The sequence below is a fragment of the Anopheles darlingi genome, chromosome 2, assembly GCF_943734745.1.
Source record: "Anopheles darlingi chromosome 2, idAnoDarlMG_H_01, whole genome shotgun sequence".
In the NCBI taxonomy this organism is placed as follows: Eukaryota; Metazoa; Arthropoda; class Insecta; order Diptera; family Culicidae; genus Anopheles; species Anopheles darlingi.
The window spans coordinates 44,019,403-44,034,402 of NC_064874.1; the positions used below are offsets into that span (position 1 = coordinate 44,019,403).

Sequence of the window (15,000 nt, forward strand, 5' to 3'; positions counted from 1 at the left end):
TAATCAGTGCACAATAGTTCTAATTTCACACTACAACTAATATTTTCATTGTGTACAAAATGGCAAGTTCCGTCCTTAAAAACTGCAAAATGCCGACATCGATCATTTTCTGCCTCTATTTTCAAAACTAGGCGATAGAATCGCATCAAATGCTTATCGAAGCTCATGGTTAGCATGCTCTTTATGAAACACAATGCAAAGAGTGGTTTTAAAAATTTAAAAATGGCGATTTTAATGTAACAAACGAGTATGGCGAGAAACCACCAAAAACGTTAGAAGACACCGAATTGCATACCGTATTGGGCGAAAGGGTTATTAGCGAGCTATACAAGCAACACTCTATCGATTTCGAACCGTAAAAACCGCATAAATCGACCGGAATATCGAAATTGATAAAACAGACCGATTTTGTTCGATAAAAATGCTTCGCCACACCGTGGAAAACCGGCCAAGAAGACTATACAAGACCTCAATTGGGATCATTTATCGCTTGCGGCTAACTCACCAGACTTGGCTCTATCGAATCAACACTCATTTGCATCGTTGGGACAGATACTGGCCGAGCAACGCTTCCATTCTTACAAAAGTTCGAAAAAATCGACCTGTAATTGGTTCGAAACAAAAGATTGACTTTTTTTGGCGAGGTATTTGTAAATTGCCTAAAAGATAGGAAAAATTTATAGCTAACTATTGCCATTTCTTTGAAGAATAAGAGTTTCTCCATTTTCGCAGAATAAACATTTTTTCTTGATAAAAAAAGGCGGTTTCATATGCATACACCTGGTATACGAGATTAAACTAATTACAAACTGGCAATGCATCTTCTTTTTTATAGTACTGCTATCTTAAATGCATAAATTAGATAATTTTCGTCACAGGGTCGAAAATTGATAAGGGTTTTAGATTATTTTAATTAATTTCTTGGGAATCATGATTCAAAATTTTAAACAATTTAATTTCCGTTTCGTAAAGTTGATTGAATCTTTTTAAAAAATGTAATATTCGCTGAAAATATAACTTGAGTGCAAAATGCACACCGTTATTTTGAAATCTGTATTTTTAAATCTGCAAAAAAATGTAATTTGTTGTATGAGATATTTGTAATACTTTCATGAAGCACCTACAAGGGGAAGATTACTTAGGAGAGTTGTTTTTTTAAATAGATTTTTTAAATAATGGTTCCACATGATTTTATCAACAGCGGTCCTCAAAATTTAATTCAAAATCATAGTTTTGCATAAAATAGAAAATTATTACATGAAATTATCCGCCTCATACTTCCTTTGCCTATTCTTGAGTATTCTACACACTGCTAATGACAAAGCAATACAATCTGCCACAAGTTGTATCTATTCAGTTCAACTCAAGAAGAGCCGATTACGTACATTTAATTAAAAATGGTATTTTTTTAGTGCCACTGGAGATGAGCACGATAGATTTTTAAATTGTCTTTCTCGGCTGCATTCCTAGTAACAATTTGATACGTAGCGTGCATCTTGATTGTTTTCGTTGCAAAAGTAATCGCACAATAAAAGTTTGATGCACATTTTTGTCCCGCTCTTCTCCGGCTATCCAGTTATATTAACGGGCTTGAGCACTGCTCCGACAGTCTTCTCCTATCTTCTATTGGAACTTAATTACAACTATTCCGAGGATTCTATGTTGCAATACTTGCAGCTGGTGCACTGTTTGCGACAAACAAATACTTACATTCTGGAACTCGGGCGGATTGTCGTTCTCATCCAGCACGATGATGGTGATCGGTACGTTGACAATGTTGTCATTTTCCGACTCGATACCGGTTGCGCTGACACGGTCGCGAATGGAAACCGAGAACGAGAGGGTGTCCTGGGACTGAAAGTAAAAAAGAAAACGAAACGGAAGGTGTATAAAACAATAGTTTTGTCTTCTTGCGAACTGCCAATATTGTTAGATTACTTTGTGAAAGAATGACACAGAGGGAAGACCAACGGTGGTTAGAGGATTCACATTGACCCATTGTCCTAGTATTTGAAATCAATCGAGCATCTTTTTTGGTAGAGGTCGAGATTACTGTACTGGGAGTGTGTGTGTGTGTGTGTGTGTGTGTGTGTGTGTGTGTGTGTGTGTGTGTGTGTGTGTGTGTGTGTGTGTGCTGACAGTTAAGGCAACGGTGAGTGAGACGGATATTGTTTTTACTTCCGTTTGATGTGATGCTTTTTGCGCGTTAGTGTTTATTTATGTATTCTCTGTTTTGGGAATCGATTCTTTTGCTCTTTCCCTTTCTCTCCGTGTTTTTTTTTTCGATCAACGAATAACTTTCCTAGTAAAACCGGAACTTTTGGGCCGAGGGCGAGTGCAAAATCAACAGAACTGGGATGGAAATAAATACCGATCGGTCACAACCGTCGACCGTCGAGCGTGCCAAAGCGTATTAAAGCAGCAAAAACAAAAAACGGAAATAGAAAACGGAAAAATAGATGAAACAGGAGAGAGCTGTGCGAGAATGAAATAGAACGAAATGAAACGGAACAGAAGATGCAAACAGAATGAATAATTCGGTTTATGCTGAATGTGTATTTTCGATGCAGATTCCGTTTCGTTCCGTCCATCACTCGCTCGATGCCCGCTGTCCGCAGCCGGCGGAAACAAGGCCACTATCAAAAACCGGTCACACACGCATCATCATCATCATCATCCGGGAAGGACGGAAAATCGTGATACACGCGGCCCAGCTAGCTAGCCAGCCAGCCTGCCAGTACAGCGACGGTTGATGGATGCCCGATGGAATGAGGATTTTATTCATAATGTCCTTTGGAACAGCGCCGCAAGCGGATCGGATCGGATCGTCGGTCAACATTGGGGGGACATTTTTTTTTCTGGATGTCGGATGTGCGTTGTTTTCATTAGAGGGACCGTTTGTTGTGCCAAAGCGTGGCCGGATGCTCCAGAGTAGAGATCTCTGACGATATGCTGTCTGGACGCCGATACTACGATGGCCAACGGGCGAAGCGAAACATAAGCAAACGGTATTATTATAACGCAACTCCAGCCATCGACCGACGGTGACGAGTAGCGAGCCTGAACCCGGTCAAGAGCCCTTACCGAGAGGGCAAAAAAACGACATCGACACCTACTTCTGATACTTCGAGGGCGTTATTTTTTTCGTATGTTCACATTCGCGGAACATAGCAAAGCAGAATGCCTTATTGCTCAGTGACGCGGGGGTCAAAAATGTGACTCGCACGTACCACTACTACTAGAGGACAAATGAATTTTTGCACTCTTCAAAATTATCACCGTCGAACGAGGACATTGGAATAGATTATTTTGAAGCTCAACTCAACAGCGAGGATTTCACGAGGACCAAGCGCAAGCTGGCCCTGATTTGATCAAAATTAGATTTTTTGTGCGACCGTCGCTCTGGTCAACGCTGTATAAAGATCGTCATGACCATGAAGCCCGAAGAGACTCTTGAGCTAATTAATTATAACGCTATTGTTTCGATGTATGTGACATGATGGAGTCCTAGAGTCGAAAATTCCGAACTGCAATGCCATTCAACGTACATAATACTTATGTGCCGTTTTCGAGTAAATGAATTAAACTGCAGCAATGTCCCTATAAGGCATAGAGATGAATATTGTATACAAAATATTCTTTCTGTTCCTGTTCTGACGAGACAGTTGGGAGAGGATTCCCTGGAGGGAATTCAACTACTGATCAGATCAGATCTTCTTCATTAGAAAAGTACTGGAAAAGGTAATAAATTCAGTTAATTTATCAGCTGAGATGGTAGAGATGTCATTGAACAATGATTCTCCAGCGCAGCGCAACAAGCTGGCGGGGAAGGTGCTCAAGAAAAATAAAAAAAATAGAATAGCACCATCATCGGCAATATAATCCTAAAATAATAATTGGTCCTGTTTGTGAGGAGAAATGATGAACAAAACCAACACAACGCGGCTGAGACTGCGCACCTGGTGTTGAGGCCATGAGAACGATAGATGAAAATTCAGTCCATAAGATCGTATCACGTCTTCATTTGGACAGGAAGGGCTTAATAACCCCCTATACTCCATTACGACGGTACCAAAACCGATTCCTAATTGGTTTTACTAAATGACTGGAAAATCAAGGTCCTCTCGATCACGGAATAAAAGAATCTTCTCCAAAAGACGGACATTACTCGTTTGTTGTAGCGTCGTATAAGGAAGAAAGCAAGTAAGTATTGTTTAGATCTGAAAACTGGCGGCGCCATCGTCCGCTGATCAGTAATACAGCAATTCTGGAAAGGGAAACATGCCAAACCTCACCAGCGCAAGGTCATTGATGCCACGCAATGATCGTTAGGATTAATCCCAGATAAGCGAAGCATTTACCGGGCACCAGACCGGCGACCAGAAATTCCTTGGCCAAGGTAAAATCTTTTCCTTTCTCCTCTAACCTAATTATCGACTCTCAATCACTCGATTACGGTCGCTCGTGATGGACGCGACGCGAGCAATAATTGTGGAATCGGTCAAAGATGAATTGACGACTAACAACCACGTGTTACGAGCAGTCGGTGCCCGCTCGTGTTCTGTTCAATTTACTTTCCGGCGCGTTCGACTTCGACCGACCGGCCATTTAATGAATTTTATAAACTTACATCACACAACCCGAAACGGAACGGAACGGACCGTAACCCACCAACGATCGAACGATGCGCGTCACGAGGCGAGCGACGGATTCGATTACGGTGTCGGACGGGCAGCGTTCTGTAGAAGCGAAGCGCCCCACGAAGCGAAAAAAGGGGAAGGATGCTTGCCTTCTCGTGATGCCGAAGCCAAAGGGTGTGAAGCAAGATGAAGTACTACACATGTGGCTGTGTGGGACGGACGGATGCTACGACGGACCTAACTGGCTCGGATTCCCTTACCTCCCCGGATGCCCGGACCGAACCGACAAACAAGTGTCTCGATGTCGGGCTTAGAACGATGGTGGCGCTGTTGGTTTGGTGAAGAAGCTCTCGCCGTTGAGTTGTCGATATTAATTTTATTTTCCAATTTATTGATCCCTTCTTTCTCTTTCACACACGCCTCTCTCCCATCTCTCTTTATATCGCTCCACCGGAACTCCAAATCGAATTCGTCCGTAGTCCGGAGTGAACTATTGCTTGGCGTTCCTTCTTCACTCGTCTCTTCTTTTATGCCGCCTCCAACGCCATTCAGCGAAGTGTTCAGAGCTCTTCGGTAACGCATGTCGGGGTCTCGGGGCTACCCTTGTATGTGAACACGTGTCTCCGCGCGCGTGTGTGTGTGTGGCGTTTTAGAAGTAGCATCCCTGGCATCCTGGCAGGGGCTTCCCTTCGGCCCGTAAACGATTCTTATCCTCGGGCGAAAGGCCGGAGCATTCTTGAACAGTCGTTCCAGTCAGGATCGCCCCAACGCAATGGCGCAGCAGCAGCATTCCCCTCGCACCCAGAGATTCCAGCATCGCCAGAAGCATTACCACCGTCCCCCCCCCCTCTCCCCTTACAAATCTCGTTTTCATCCGACGAGAAGGTCTTGTTGTTTGTGGGAAAGATTTGCTGGGGGGTGTTGGGGTGGCAGACTAGGGAAATCGGGACGATTTTTCTTTCTCCGCCTGTTCCATTGGGTTAGTTTACCGACTGACATGTTTTCATGGCGTTCTCCACCCCACCGCAAGAGCCTATAGCTACTGCTTTCGCTTGTTTCGTGTGATCGTGTGTTTGGTTCGTTTTTTTTTTTCGATGGGGGGAGTAGATGTTGGTGCTGTTGCGACGGTGGCAGTGGCAGTGGCAGTAGCAGTGTGGCCCCAGGTCATTTGTTGGAGAGTTTTGCTATCTTTGGGTAAATAGGATTTGTCAAACAAGGCCCTCGGTTGCTTTCGGTCGCCGTCTGCGTCTTTCCGGGACCGAGTCGGTCATGTATGTAAATGGAAACCACGCAACGCAACGTATTTGAATTGTCGAACGTGTGACTGTGTGTGTGTGTGCTGGTATGTACAATAGGAGAGATAAACAGTTTTTATGCGTACGATCAAACACATTTAACAACCGCTTATCGGTTCGCCGCAAGTGTTCTTGGGCGTTACTGTTGGAGACAGAAGTAAGTCCATTGCATGAAATTCAAATTCGGATTTGCATGCACTGGCCACTTGGACCAAGATCCGACCGTAGGATATTATGTTATAATTGTCAATTATTTTCAAAATAAACGTCAGACTCTCGATTCGATTCGAAGGCTAAGACTTCAGGGCCTAGAAGCTCCTGGTTGTGGTCAGGCAATCAGCTCCGGTGCAATCCTCTAATGATCGGCTTACGATGGTGTTACAATGTAATCTGACCGGATTGCACCGTTTTCGGAAAATGCTCACACTCATTTTCGTGCACTGCTTTTTGGGAGGGAAAGAAGGAGTGAGTTTTCTAATCCGATTGGGCAAAGGCCGTCGAAACCCTTCTTTACTTCCTGTCAGCCACAAAAATTCGTCTCGAGCACCGCGTAGCATCGATCAGCGAGCTTTGCGCTGTCGGCACCACCGTCGGGGTTACTTTGGAGGTTTTTTGGAGAATGAGCCAAAGCTTTTTTCTCCATCCGCCCCATTTTGTGGTGCTGTTTACCAGAACCAAAATGCCCGGAAACCCCATAAACCACATTGGCGCTGAACACACATTCTAAACCGCTGAAAGGGACCCCCCGTCCCCTAATGGAGCTCCCGGAGGTGGATGTTTCCTTCCTGCTCGTGCTTTTCTGCTTCCTCCTTTCTCGTGGCGTGCCAGTCTCAGGCCAGATTCCGTGTGGAATGGAATTTGGTTCGCAGCAACAGCATCAGCACCACCACCACCACCGTCAAGCCACAGGACGCACGCCAGGAGAGAAAGATTCCTTTCTGTTTCGCGAGACTCGAGCGACACGGCAAAAATACCGTCGATGCCGTGCATGGCCGTGGGTTGAGGAGTGGCCCTGAGCCTCGGCATACCTCACAACGCGTCGTGCCTCTCCCGTCCATCACTTTGCCATTGTTTCTTGGAGCGATCGTCGATCCAAATGCTGCTGGCTTCGTCGAGTGTCCGGGGGGTGGGTGGTTGTTTTTGCTGCCTTCGCGCCACACTCACTCACACCTACACATCCCACACGTGTCTGTGTGTGTCTGTGTATCGGACGTTGGAGGATGCACTTCACGGAGATTATCGTCAGCTGGGGAAAAGCTCGCGGGCAAACGGGGAACCGTGAAACAAAGTAAAACGTTCAATAAAGAGACGCGCAAGGGCGGGCTCTCAGCCGGGGAATATTTTTCCATTTCGGAGCTTTCACACAACGTTCTAACCAGTCTCACGACTTGGTCCATGGACTGTGGCCAGCGCAACACACTAGCGCACACCAACCGCCCGAGCCCGAGCACCATTTACTCCATTAGGGAATCATGAAAAAGCATCAGCCACCATGGGCGCCATAAGGAACAGAGGCGGGCAATTACAGACGAGATGGTTCGTGAGATCACACCACCCTTCTCACCCTCCACTACTTTCACCCGACGGTAAGAGTGGCCCTCGGTGTGGCCAATCGATGGTTAGATCGTTTGTACTGGATTGAAGGATTACTACCGAGCCCTTTCTAAGTGAAGGCCTTTAGTGCCGAGCGATTATCCTGCTTGTTAGTTGTGGTCGACTAATTAGATGCCTGAAGATACGCGCGAGAAGAAGACGATGAGCACGAGCATGCGTCGTGTGCTGTGTCCGCAAATAGAATGATGCGGTTAGCTATTGTTTGCGATATCTCAATGTTATTGGATGCGGTGGTGTTGAAACATTTAAATGAAACCAACCAAAAAACCACAAGCTTTAATGTATACAGTAGTTTTGCAAAACTCGTTTATATGCTATCACAAAATGTTATACAATGTGAGATTTGCAAAGAACTTTTAAATGGTTTTGCTCAGATCTGTAAAAAAATACAGGAGTATTGGTAAGCAAACCAGCGCTGTTCGTTGAATTTGTTATTTTGTTTAGCAGGAATGTGTTTAAATCCAGGAAAAATATTGCTTTTTCGAGTAGATTAGAATGTTTATCTTGATTTTATATGATGTTGGTATTACTATGGTGGTATGTTTCGAAAATTTTCGATCGACCTTCGCACAGTCTCCGTGTGTTACGTCGAATTTGAGCTATTGCGTAAATAAACATCAACTTTGTAGTTTTGAAAAACGCCTCTAGTGCCAATGCTGCTACCCCTTACAAAGCGGATAGTTATATTGATGAAAAATGTACGGACAAATTTCTTGAGATAAAGCTGTCACTTTATTTTATGGTTCTACATTCGAGTTTTAATCATCTTTACTTAGCCACGCTTAGCCTTTTTGCTACGTCCACCAACACTATAGATAATAAGAGCAATAGAGCAGCTGCTTCAATTCATCATTACGTCCATTAATTGTTCATTTTGGAAAACTGAAAATATTCAATTTTTTTTCCAAAGGATCGGAAATTTAATTCAGGGCTTGTCAGTTCATTATGCTTCCGTCAAATTCTAGGTCCAAAGTCTTATAGTATCGACATAAAAAAATGGCAATTATCACCTTATAATCTGAACAAAGTGTAAGGAAGTCACTCTCTATCAATCGAAACATGCAAGTTTCATCTGCAAATGGTGCAAATGTTTGACTAACAGATCATTCCTGAAAACCCTACAAAACACATAAATCCACTGCCCGAGCACACACACACGAGTACGAAGGTGAGATTCTGGTGGATTTTCGCACTTTCGGTACGCCGCAGATACAGCCGGCAGCCGAGAAAAGCACCGTTTCACTCGCAACAACGCCCGTTCGCCCGCCCCGCGGTACAGGTTTACCATGGTAACCTCAAAAAACCCTTCTTTGCTCCGAAACTTTCCCTGAATCTTCCTGGATCCTGGATGGTCCTGGGCGTCGGTCTCACCGGAAGCGATCGGCCCGTGTGTTCGGCCAAAGTTTCACCTCCTCGGCAAAACCACTTCAATGGATCCCTAATTTGCAAAACCCGTTACCAGGGACAGCCCCGTTGGCCGGGAGTTAGCCCAGGTTGGAGCTGCTGGTACTGCTGCTGCTGCTCGTTGCCAGCCAGTTCTAGGCCGCCATTATTCGGAGTTTCCCTTTACATCGTGAGCGCGGGTCCAAACGTACGGTACGTACGGTGCACGTCTCCGACGAAGCCGACGGAAATTAGCATATAGATCAAGCATCAAGCGAAGCTGGTAAATGCACTTCCGTTTCTCATTTTCCCCTTGGACCAAGGGTCGGTCGGATGGAGGTAGTTTTTGCCTGGCACACCAGTACGCCCACGGTACGCCAAGCGGTGGTTGCTTGGGAAGGAATTCCCTTTGGCGGCGGCTGCTGGATGAGCCTTTTCTTGGAGTCGAGTAGTGTCGGTGGGTTGGTTGGTGGTTGGGTTGGTAACCACAGCTTCAACCAGCACGTTTGTCGGTCGAGCATTGCGAAGGTGTCAAGCTGGTGTAGGCACGAGAGGACCTCCGAAGCATGAACGCTCCAGCACCGACCATTATGTGGGCACCCGTGTATATGTGTGTGTGTGTGTTCCTTCTTCCTTCCGGCTCAATCAAACCCCAAAAACTTTGCTCACAATTGAATTTTCGTGATTCGAAAGGGTCGAAAGTTACCCTTCTGTGCGCGCTGTGCGTGCGTGTGTGCGCGCGCGTGTGTGTGTGCTTGGACGCCACCGGCAAAACGGTTCACAATTACGAGTGGCTTCCGGTTTCCTGGGTGACGGATCTGGATCAGTTCAAAGGACCGGCGTTCTGTGGTACGCGGGCTGGTTCGCTGGTTTGGATTTCGTTTGTCGAACTCTCTGCATAGTAATGGTGATGGTGATAGAAAAATGGACAAATTCCGGTGAATGGAAAAGGACATTTCGGAGTTATTGCTGACGCATGTGCTGGTGCGTTGGTTTTGCTTTATGCGAATTCATTACCTGCACACAAAGAAGCATCGAGGCTCTGCTCGATATTCATACGTTCGCAATGACGTACGTTATGAACATCTTCAAAGCCTCGCCCGACACACACACACACACACACACACACACACACACATGCGTGTGTGGATCAAAAATGTATTCTCGGTTACGGTCCTGAGGTACGGCAGGATGAAGTTTGTTGCACTTGTTGTTGGTTCTTAAGAATATGCATAACAAACCATTTGCATCGGTCGACCGGGGACTGACGACGATGGTAATTCCGGGAATGTGCCAACATACACACACACACACACACACACACACACACACACACACACACACACACACTCTGGAGTGAACTCGTGGTTCGGTACCTTCTTGTGGATATCACAATGTCAAGCACGGTGCATGCCGTGTTTGTGGCGAAATAAGCATTGACTTGCTTACGCCATTGCTTGATTATACTCTCTCACTCTCCTTCTCTCTCTCTGTCTGTCTCTCTCCATCATACTCGTATCCACTCGTTCGCAGTTTATCAGCGTAGTTCAGGGCGAATGATGAATATTTAATGCATTATTGTTTATGCTTGGTCGGCAAGAACCTGATACCCTCAAGAACCTTGAATCCTCCCAGGTGCCCGGGTTCCAAACGGTGATCGGAGAGATTGCTGAGAGTAAGCAAGTTGCCATAGCTACAACCATCGCCATCTACTACCATCCGGCAGGCTCATTCAGGTAGCTGTCAGTTGCCTGTACTCCGTTCAAATGTGAAATGTGGTGTCTTTTGTAAATAGCACTGCCGGGAAGCTCACATTTCGAGTAACCACCGGAACTAGCAGTGCCGTCGGTTTGATGGGATGAAGGCCAGCAAGTCGGTTGTTTGATCATTAGTCTGGTGTAGAAGTCAGTTGAGCCCCGAGAGTCTACTTGTTTGTGTAATTGTCCAAACGGAATATGCTTCCAAGAGATCCGGCAACGCAGCGCCTTTGTTTGTTGTGGTTGTAGGACCGGAAATTTCGGAACATCTATTTACACTCGCAGCTATCGATCCATTGATGCATTTAAACGGGAATAAAAAAAAAATCGCCGTTATCCTAAAATTAGCCGCTCAAGTTGGATGGGCCCACACACACACACACACACACGCATCAAGTCGATCATTAATTTGGCTCAAGCGTGGCGTGGGGGCATTAGTGTGTTGACTGATAGCGCAAAATGCTTTACGGCAAAGTCTAAAGTGGCTCCGGTGGCGGAAACAAAACGAAATCCGATTTGATCGCTCGATAGCTAAGCCTGGCCTCGTTGGCCCTGGCAAACCATTAGCCGTTAACAGTGATGCAAGTTATCGCCGTGTATTGGAACCCGTGGGGAGAGGGGTCCCGAACGCCCCCGAAACCGAAAAGAAAGCAAACAAACGGTACCAGATTATGCGATTAGTGTGCGGTGTGCTGCTACGCATAAGGTATAGGGAGGAAGGGAGAGGGGAAGCCAGCATCGGTCTCTAGGTACGTCATGTCTGTCTCCGGATCCACCGATGCCGATGGTGCTGCACAAACAAAGAACAAAGAGAGAGGGCGAGAGCAAGCACACAATAGAGCATCGAACGGAAGCCAAGCTCTTGCATGGCTTGGAGAAAGGCGAATGTGGCCCGGGTTTCCTATAAGGATTACATTTTATTGTCAATCTGATAGGTCTTATCGCCTTCTGCCGCTTGGTCGAGGGACCGGAGAGCCTTCCTTGGCATCCCGAGAGCTGTTTCAACGCCAACGGGACCAAAGCGTAATTAATGAACCATTTTGATTTCATAAAATAACCTACGGCCAATTCAGAAGTGACAGCCGGGCCCCTACCCCTCCGGCCAATTGGCTCTGACTGGGACTGGGGAGAACACTAGGGGATCAGTAGCCCATCCGGCAAGCGCGCAAGTGTACGGGATTGTTGGTAAGCTAATGTGCCAGCACAGCATCACGAACGCGCTAAACGAAGCGACGAGCTTCGGAAGGATTCGTTCCACTCAACAGGGCACAATTGAATCGTAAATTACTTGCCATCGTCTTGGCATCGTCTTGGACCCTTAAGACCCGGGAGGGGAGAGGGATTCCTGGCAGGAACATTTCATGCATTTTGCCAACACAATGCTCGAGTGCGTGTGCCACGGGTTCCCCGGGTAAAGCCCCGGTTGTCAGCCTTCGTTTGCGCTTCTTGTGCTTAACTCCTTAACTGTTGCTTATGTCCTTATGGCCGGGCTGTCTCGGTTGAAATACACTCACTAGGCTCCGGATGCGCTGCGGTACCGAGGTCACACAGCATTTCCAACAAAGCTTCTTGGCCAATGCTTCTCGACGGACCGAAGACCTCGGTTAAGCTCGGAGGCTTCCTGAGATAAATAACAGCCACAAGCCGCCAGGAGCTGTGGCACTCATTTCAAAGCTACTCACCATCACAATGCCATACTACACTGCGTTGTTTGAATCTAAATTGCTAGGCTCGCTTTCAATGCCAAGAGAGCTCTCTCTGCTGGTGATGCGATGCGATGCAAGATGATTAAAACAAATCGACGAAAAGCTTTAACACATTATTTGCAAAATGGTAGCCCCGTCGACCTGGACGGGAGAGTGTGCGAGTGCGAGTGAGAAGAAGGTCTAGTAAGGTCCGCCTAGTCGACGTCGTCGCCGGCAACAGTAGTTACTCACTCGCTCGCTCGCTCCCTGTTCACACCTCACGGAACAAGGTAACGCCGGCAAGACATATGCTTGCATCATTTTCACCACGTATGTTCATGGATCATGCCCGGTTGCCCGGGGTAGGAAAATGTGTGGTCACCAGCACACACTCTCTATGGAACCGCCTTGGCGTTGCCGGGCCCGGGGGTACAGAACAGAGCAGCACAGAGGCGCTCGCGACGCGGTAAAACCAAGCAAGATTTATGTCTTTTGCCATTAGCTAACCACAGCATCATTGTCATTTTTCTTGCGCTTGCGGCTACGGTTTCAGGGTTCTGATGTCACCGGGCCGGCACCGGGCACCAAACGACACGACACAAGGTCAGGACAGGGCGGCGTGCAAAAGAGCGAAACGGTCGCGCCAAACTTACCTCTCGGTCGAGCTCCTTGATCACCTGCACATCACCGGTAACGGGATCGACGATGAAATTATCCGACCCGATCAGCCCGAACGAAACGTTACCGCCCTCCGGGTCGTAGCCTTCGAGCTTGTACACAACCGATCCGACCGGTGTCTGCTCCGATAGCGCCAGATTGTTCATGTCCTGGGTGAATATGGGTGGCAGGTTGCAGTGACCTGTAGAGAGGAAGAAAAGAGAGAGAGAGAGAAAAGGGATGGTGGAGGATTAACACGTGTTCCGATCTAATTTCATATAATTTATGAGCTCATAATTGATGGCATACATCCGATAGCCTTCGGAAGCTTTCAGAGTGTTGTCGATGAACGCTGATCTGTTGTGTGGGTGTTTTTGTGGACGTGGGCGAGGTTGCGAGAGGAATTAAACCAAACATGTTTTGTTCTGTTTTGTTGTTTTTCAATCTGTTGGACAGCGAGTATTGAATTGTGTAATCCTCTTACTCTATTCAAATGCACACTCTACACGGTCTAGATGGACGTTGGGATGTAGGTTGCAGCACGACAACAAGCAACTCAAACAACCCGGAAAAACACTACTTTATATCGAAGTTTGATTGAATTGACAATGCGCAGCAATTGAATAGAATGTTTCGTATGTTAGTGCTGTTCTCTATATAAAAGTAAATCGAAAAAGGTAAAGTTTTATGCTGCAGAAGATGGGCGCTACACTGTTTCGTGCGGCCTCGAGGGCAAATTGCAATCCGCGAAACTGCGATTTCCAAACACACCATCTGGTTCGCCGGAGCAAGGTTATGGTCGTCCAATAACATGTGCTGAGTGAAAATGTGGAATAAGAAGCAAAAAAAAGCCTGGCAGCAGCGTAAAACTATTGCTTCCATCTCGCGAACTGACGCCGTGAGGGTGGTTTTTATTACGGCATTTGTTTTTCTTTTCCTCCCGTGTCGTCGATGTCCCTTGGCGAATGGTGTGCTGGTCGTCGGCTGCTTGCTGCACCGTTCTCACCGTTCCGTAGTGAGTTCACACACACATACCCACAAGAGAGTGTAAGCAGTGTCAAAGAGGAGGTGTTCTCTTGGAAGTTGTTTACGCCACAGAACGACAGCAGAGCGACGCAAAACTAGGGGAGTGGCAAGAACCTCCACGAAGCAACGGACCGATACCGATGTAAATTGCCTCCGGGGAGCAAAAGTTCTTTCCAGTTGAGGCTTTCTGCAATGCCGTTCTCACTCACTGCACCATAAAGTGTCGCAGTTCTATGAAAGTCTAGTGCTCGAGAGCAACCGAGTGGTGCCGAGTGCTTTTCAAAGAAATGTCATCATTACTACAGAGATCAAGGTTCACGGTTGCAAACGCTTGGAGCGTGAGAAGGAAATGTATTGGAAATCAACTCGCTCGTGGTTGATGCAAATCGTGCTGCGTTCAAGTTTACGAAGAGGAGAATATGGTTTTTTCGATTCGTAGTGTAATTTATCGGTTGTGAAGAGTTTATGTTTACAATACACGAGAGATGAATGTAGCTTCTAGCGTTTTGGAGGACGTTCAGAACGGATAAACCTAAACACCATATTCTAAGAGAGCTAAGGTCTTCCAGCACATTGTTTGAAAGACCAAAAGTTAACCTTTATACAAATAATGAAAGAAGGTTTTATACCTTCCGAATAGAGTAAAAATTATAACGTCGGGGTTAATAGAGAAATAAAAAGAAAATGTTCTTTTGTTATTGTACTGGAAATAAAATAAAACGATTCCAATAAGTTGATATTTACATCTACGCTCATTGATCGCTTGCTTAAAATTTGTTGTATCAGCTTATTCACTTGTAAATTGAAAATTAAAAAAAAGGATCCAATAGGGAACATTTCCTCTCAACAAAGCTTTGGCTCATACTTCATGCTTGTAGGCATAGATCATTAGAAATACGACTCCAGCTACTAACTCCAATTTTATTCATAAATACACACAATT

The 15,000-nt window shown here is 46.1% G+C and overlaps 1 protein-coding gene across 5 annotated transcripts in view; it reads right to left on the reverse strand.

Annotated features, from left to right (window-relative positions):
* LOC125949228 (cadherin-87A) overlaps nucleotides 1-15,000 on the reverse strand; it is a 137,298-nt gene that overhangs the window by 28,887 nt on the left and 93,411 nt on the right. For all 5 annotated transcript variants that reach the window (XM_049676046.1, XM_049676047.1, XM_049676048.1 and 2 more), the window contains 2 exons: nucleotides 13,028-13,233; nucleotides 1,711-1,854 (listed from right to left, as the gene is read on the reverse strand). In XM_049676046.1, the coding sequence (XP_049532003.1) occupies nucleotides 1,711-1,854; nucleotides 13,028-13,233 (350 nt within the window). The remainder of the gene's footprint in view (nucleotides 1-1,710; nucleotides 1,855-13,027; nucleotides 13,234-15,000) is intronic.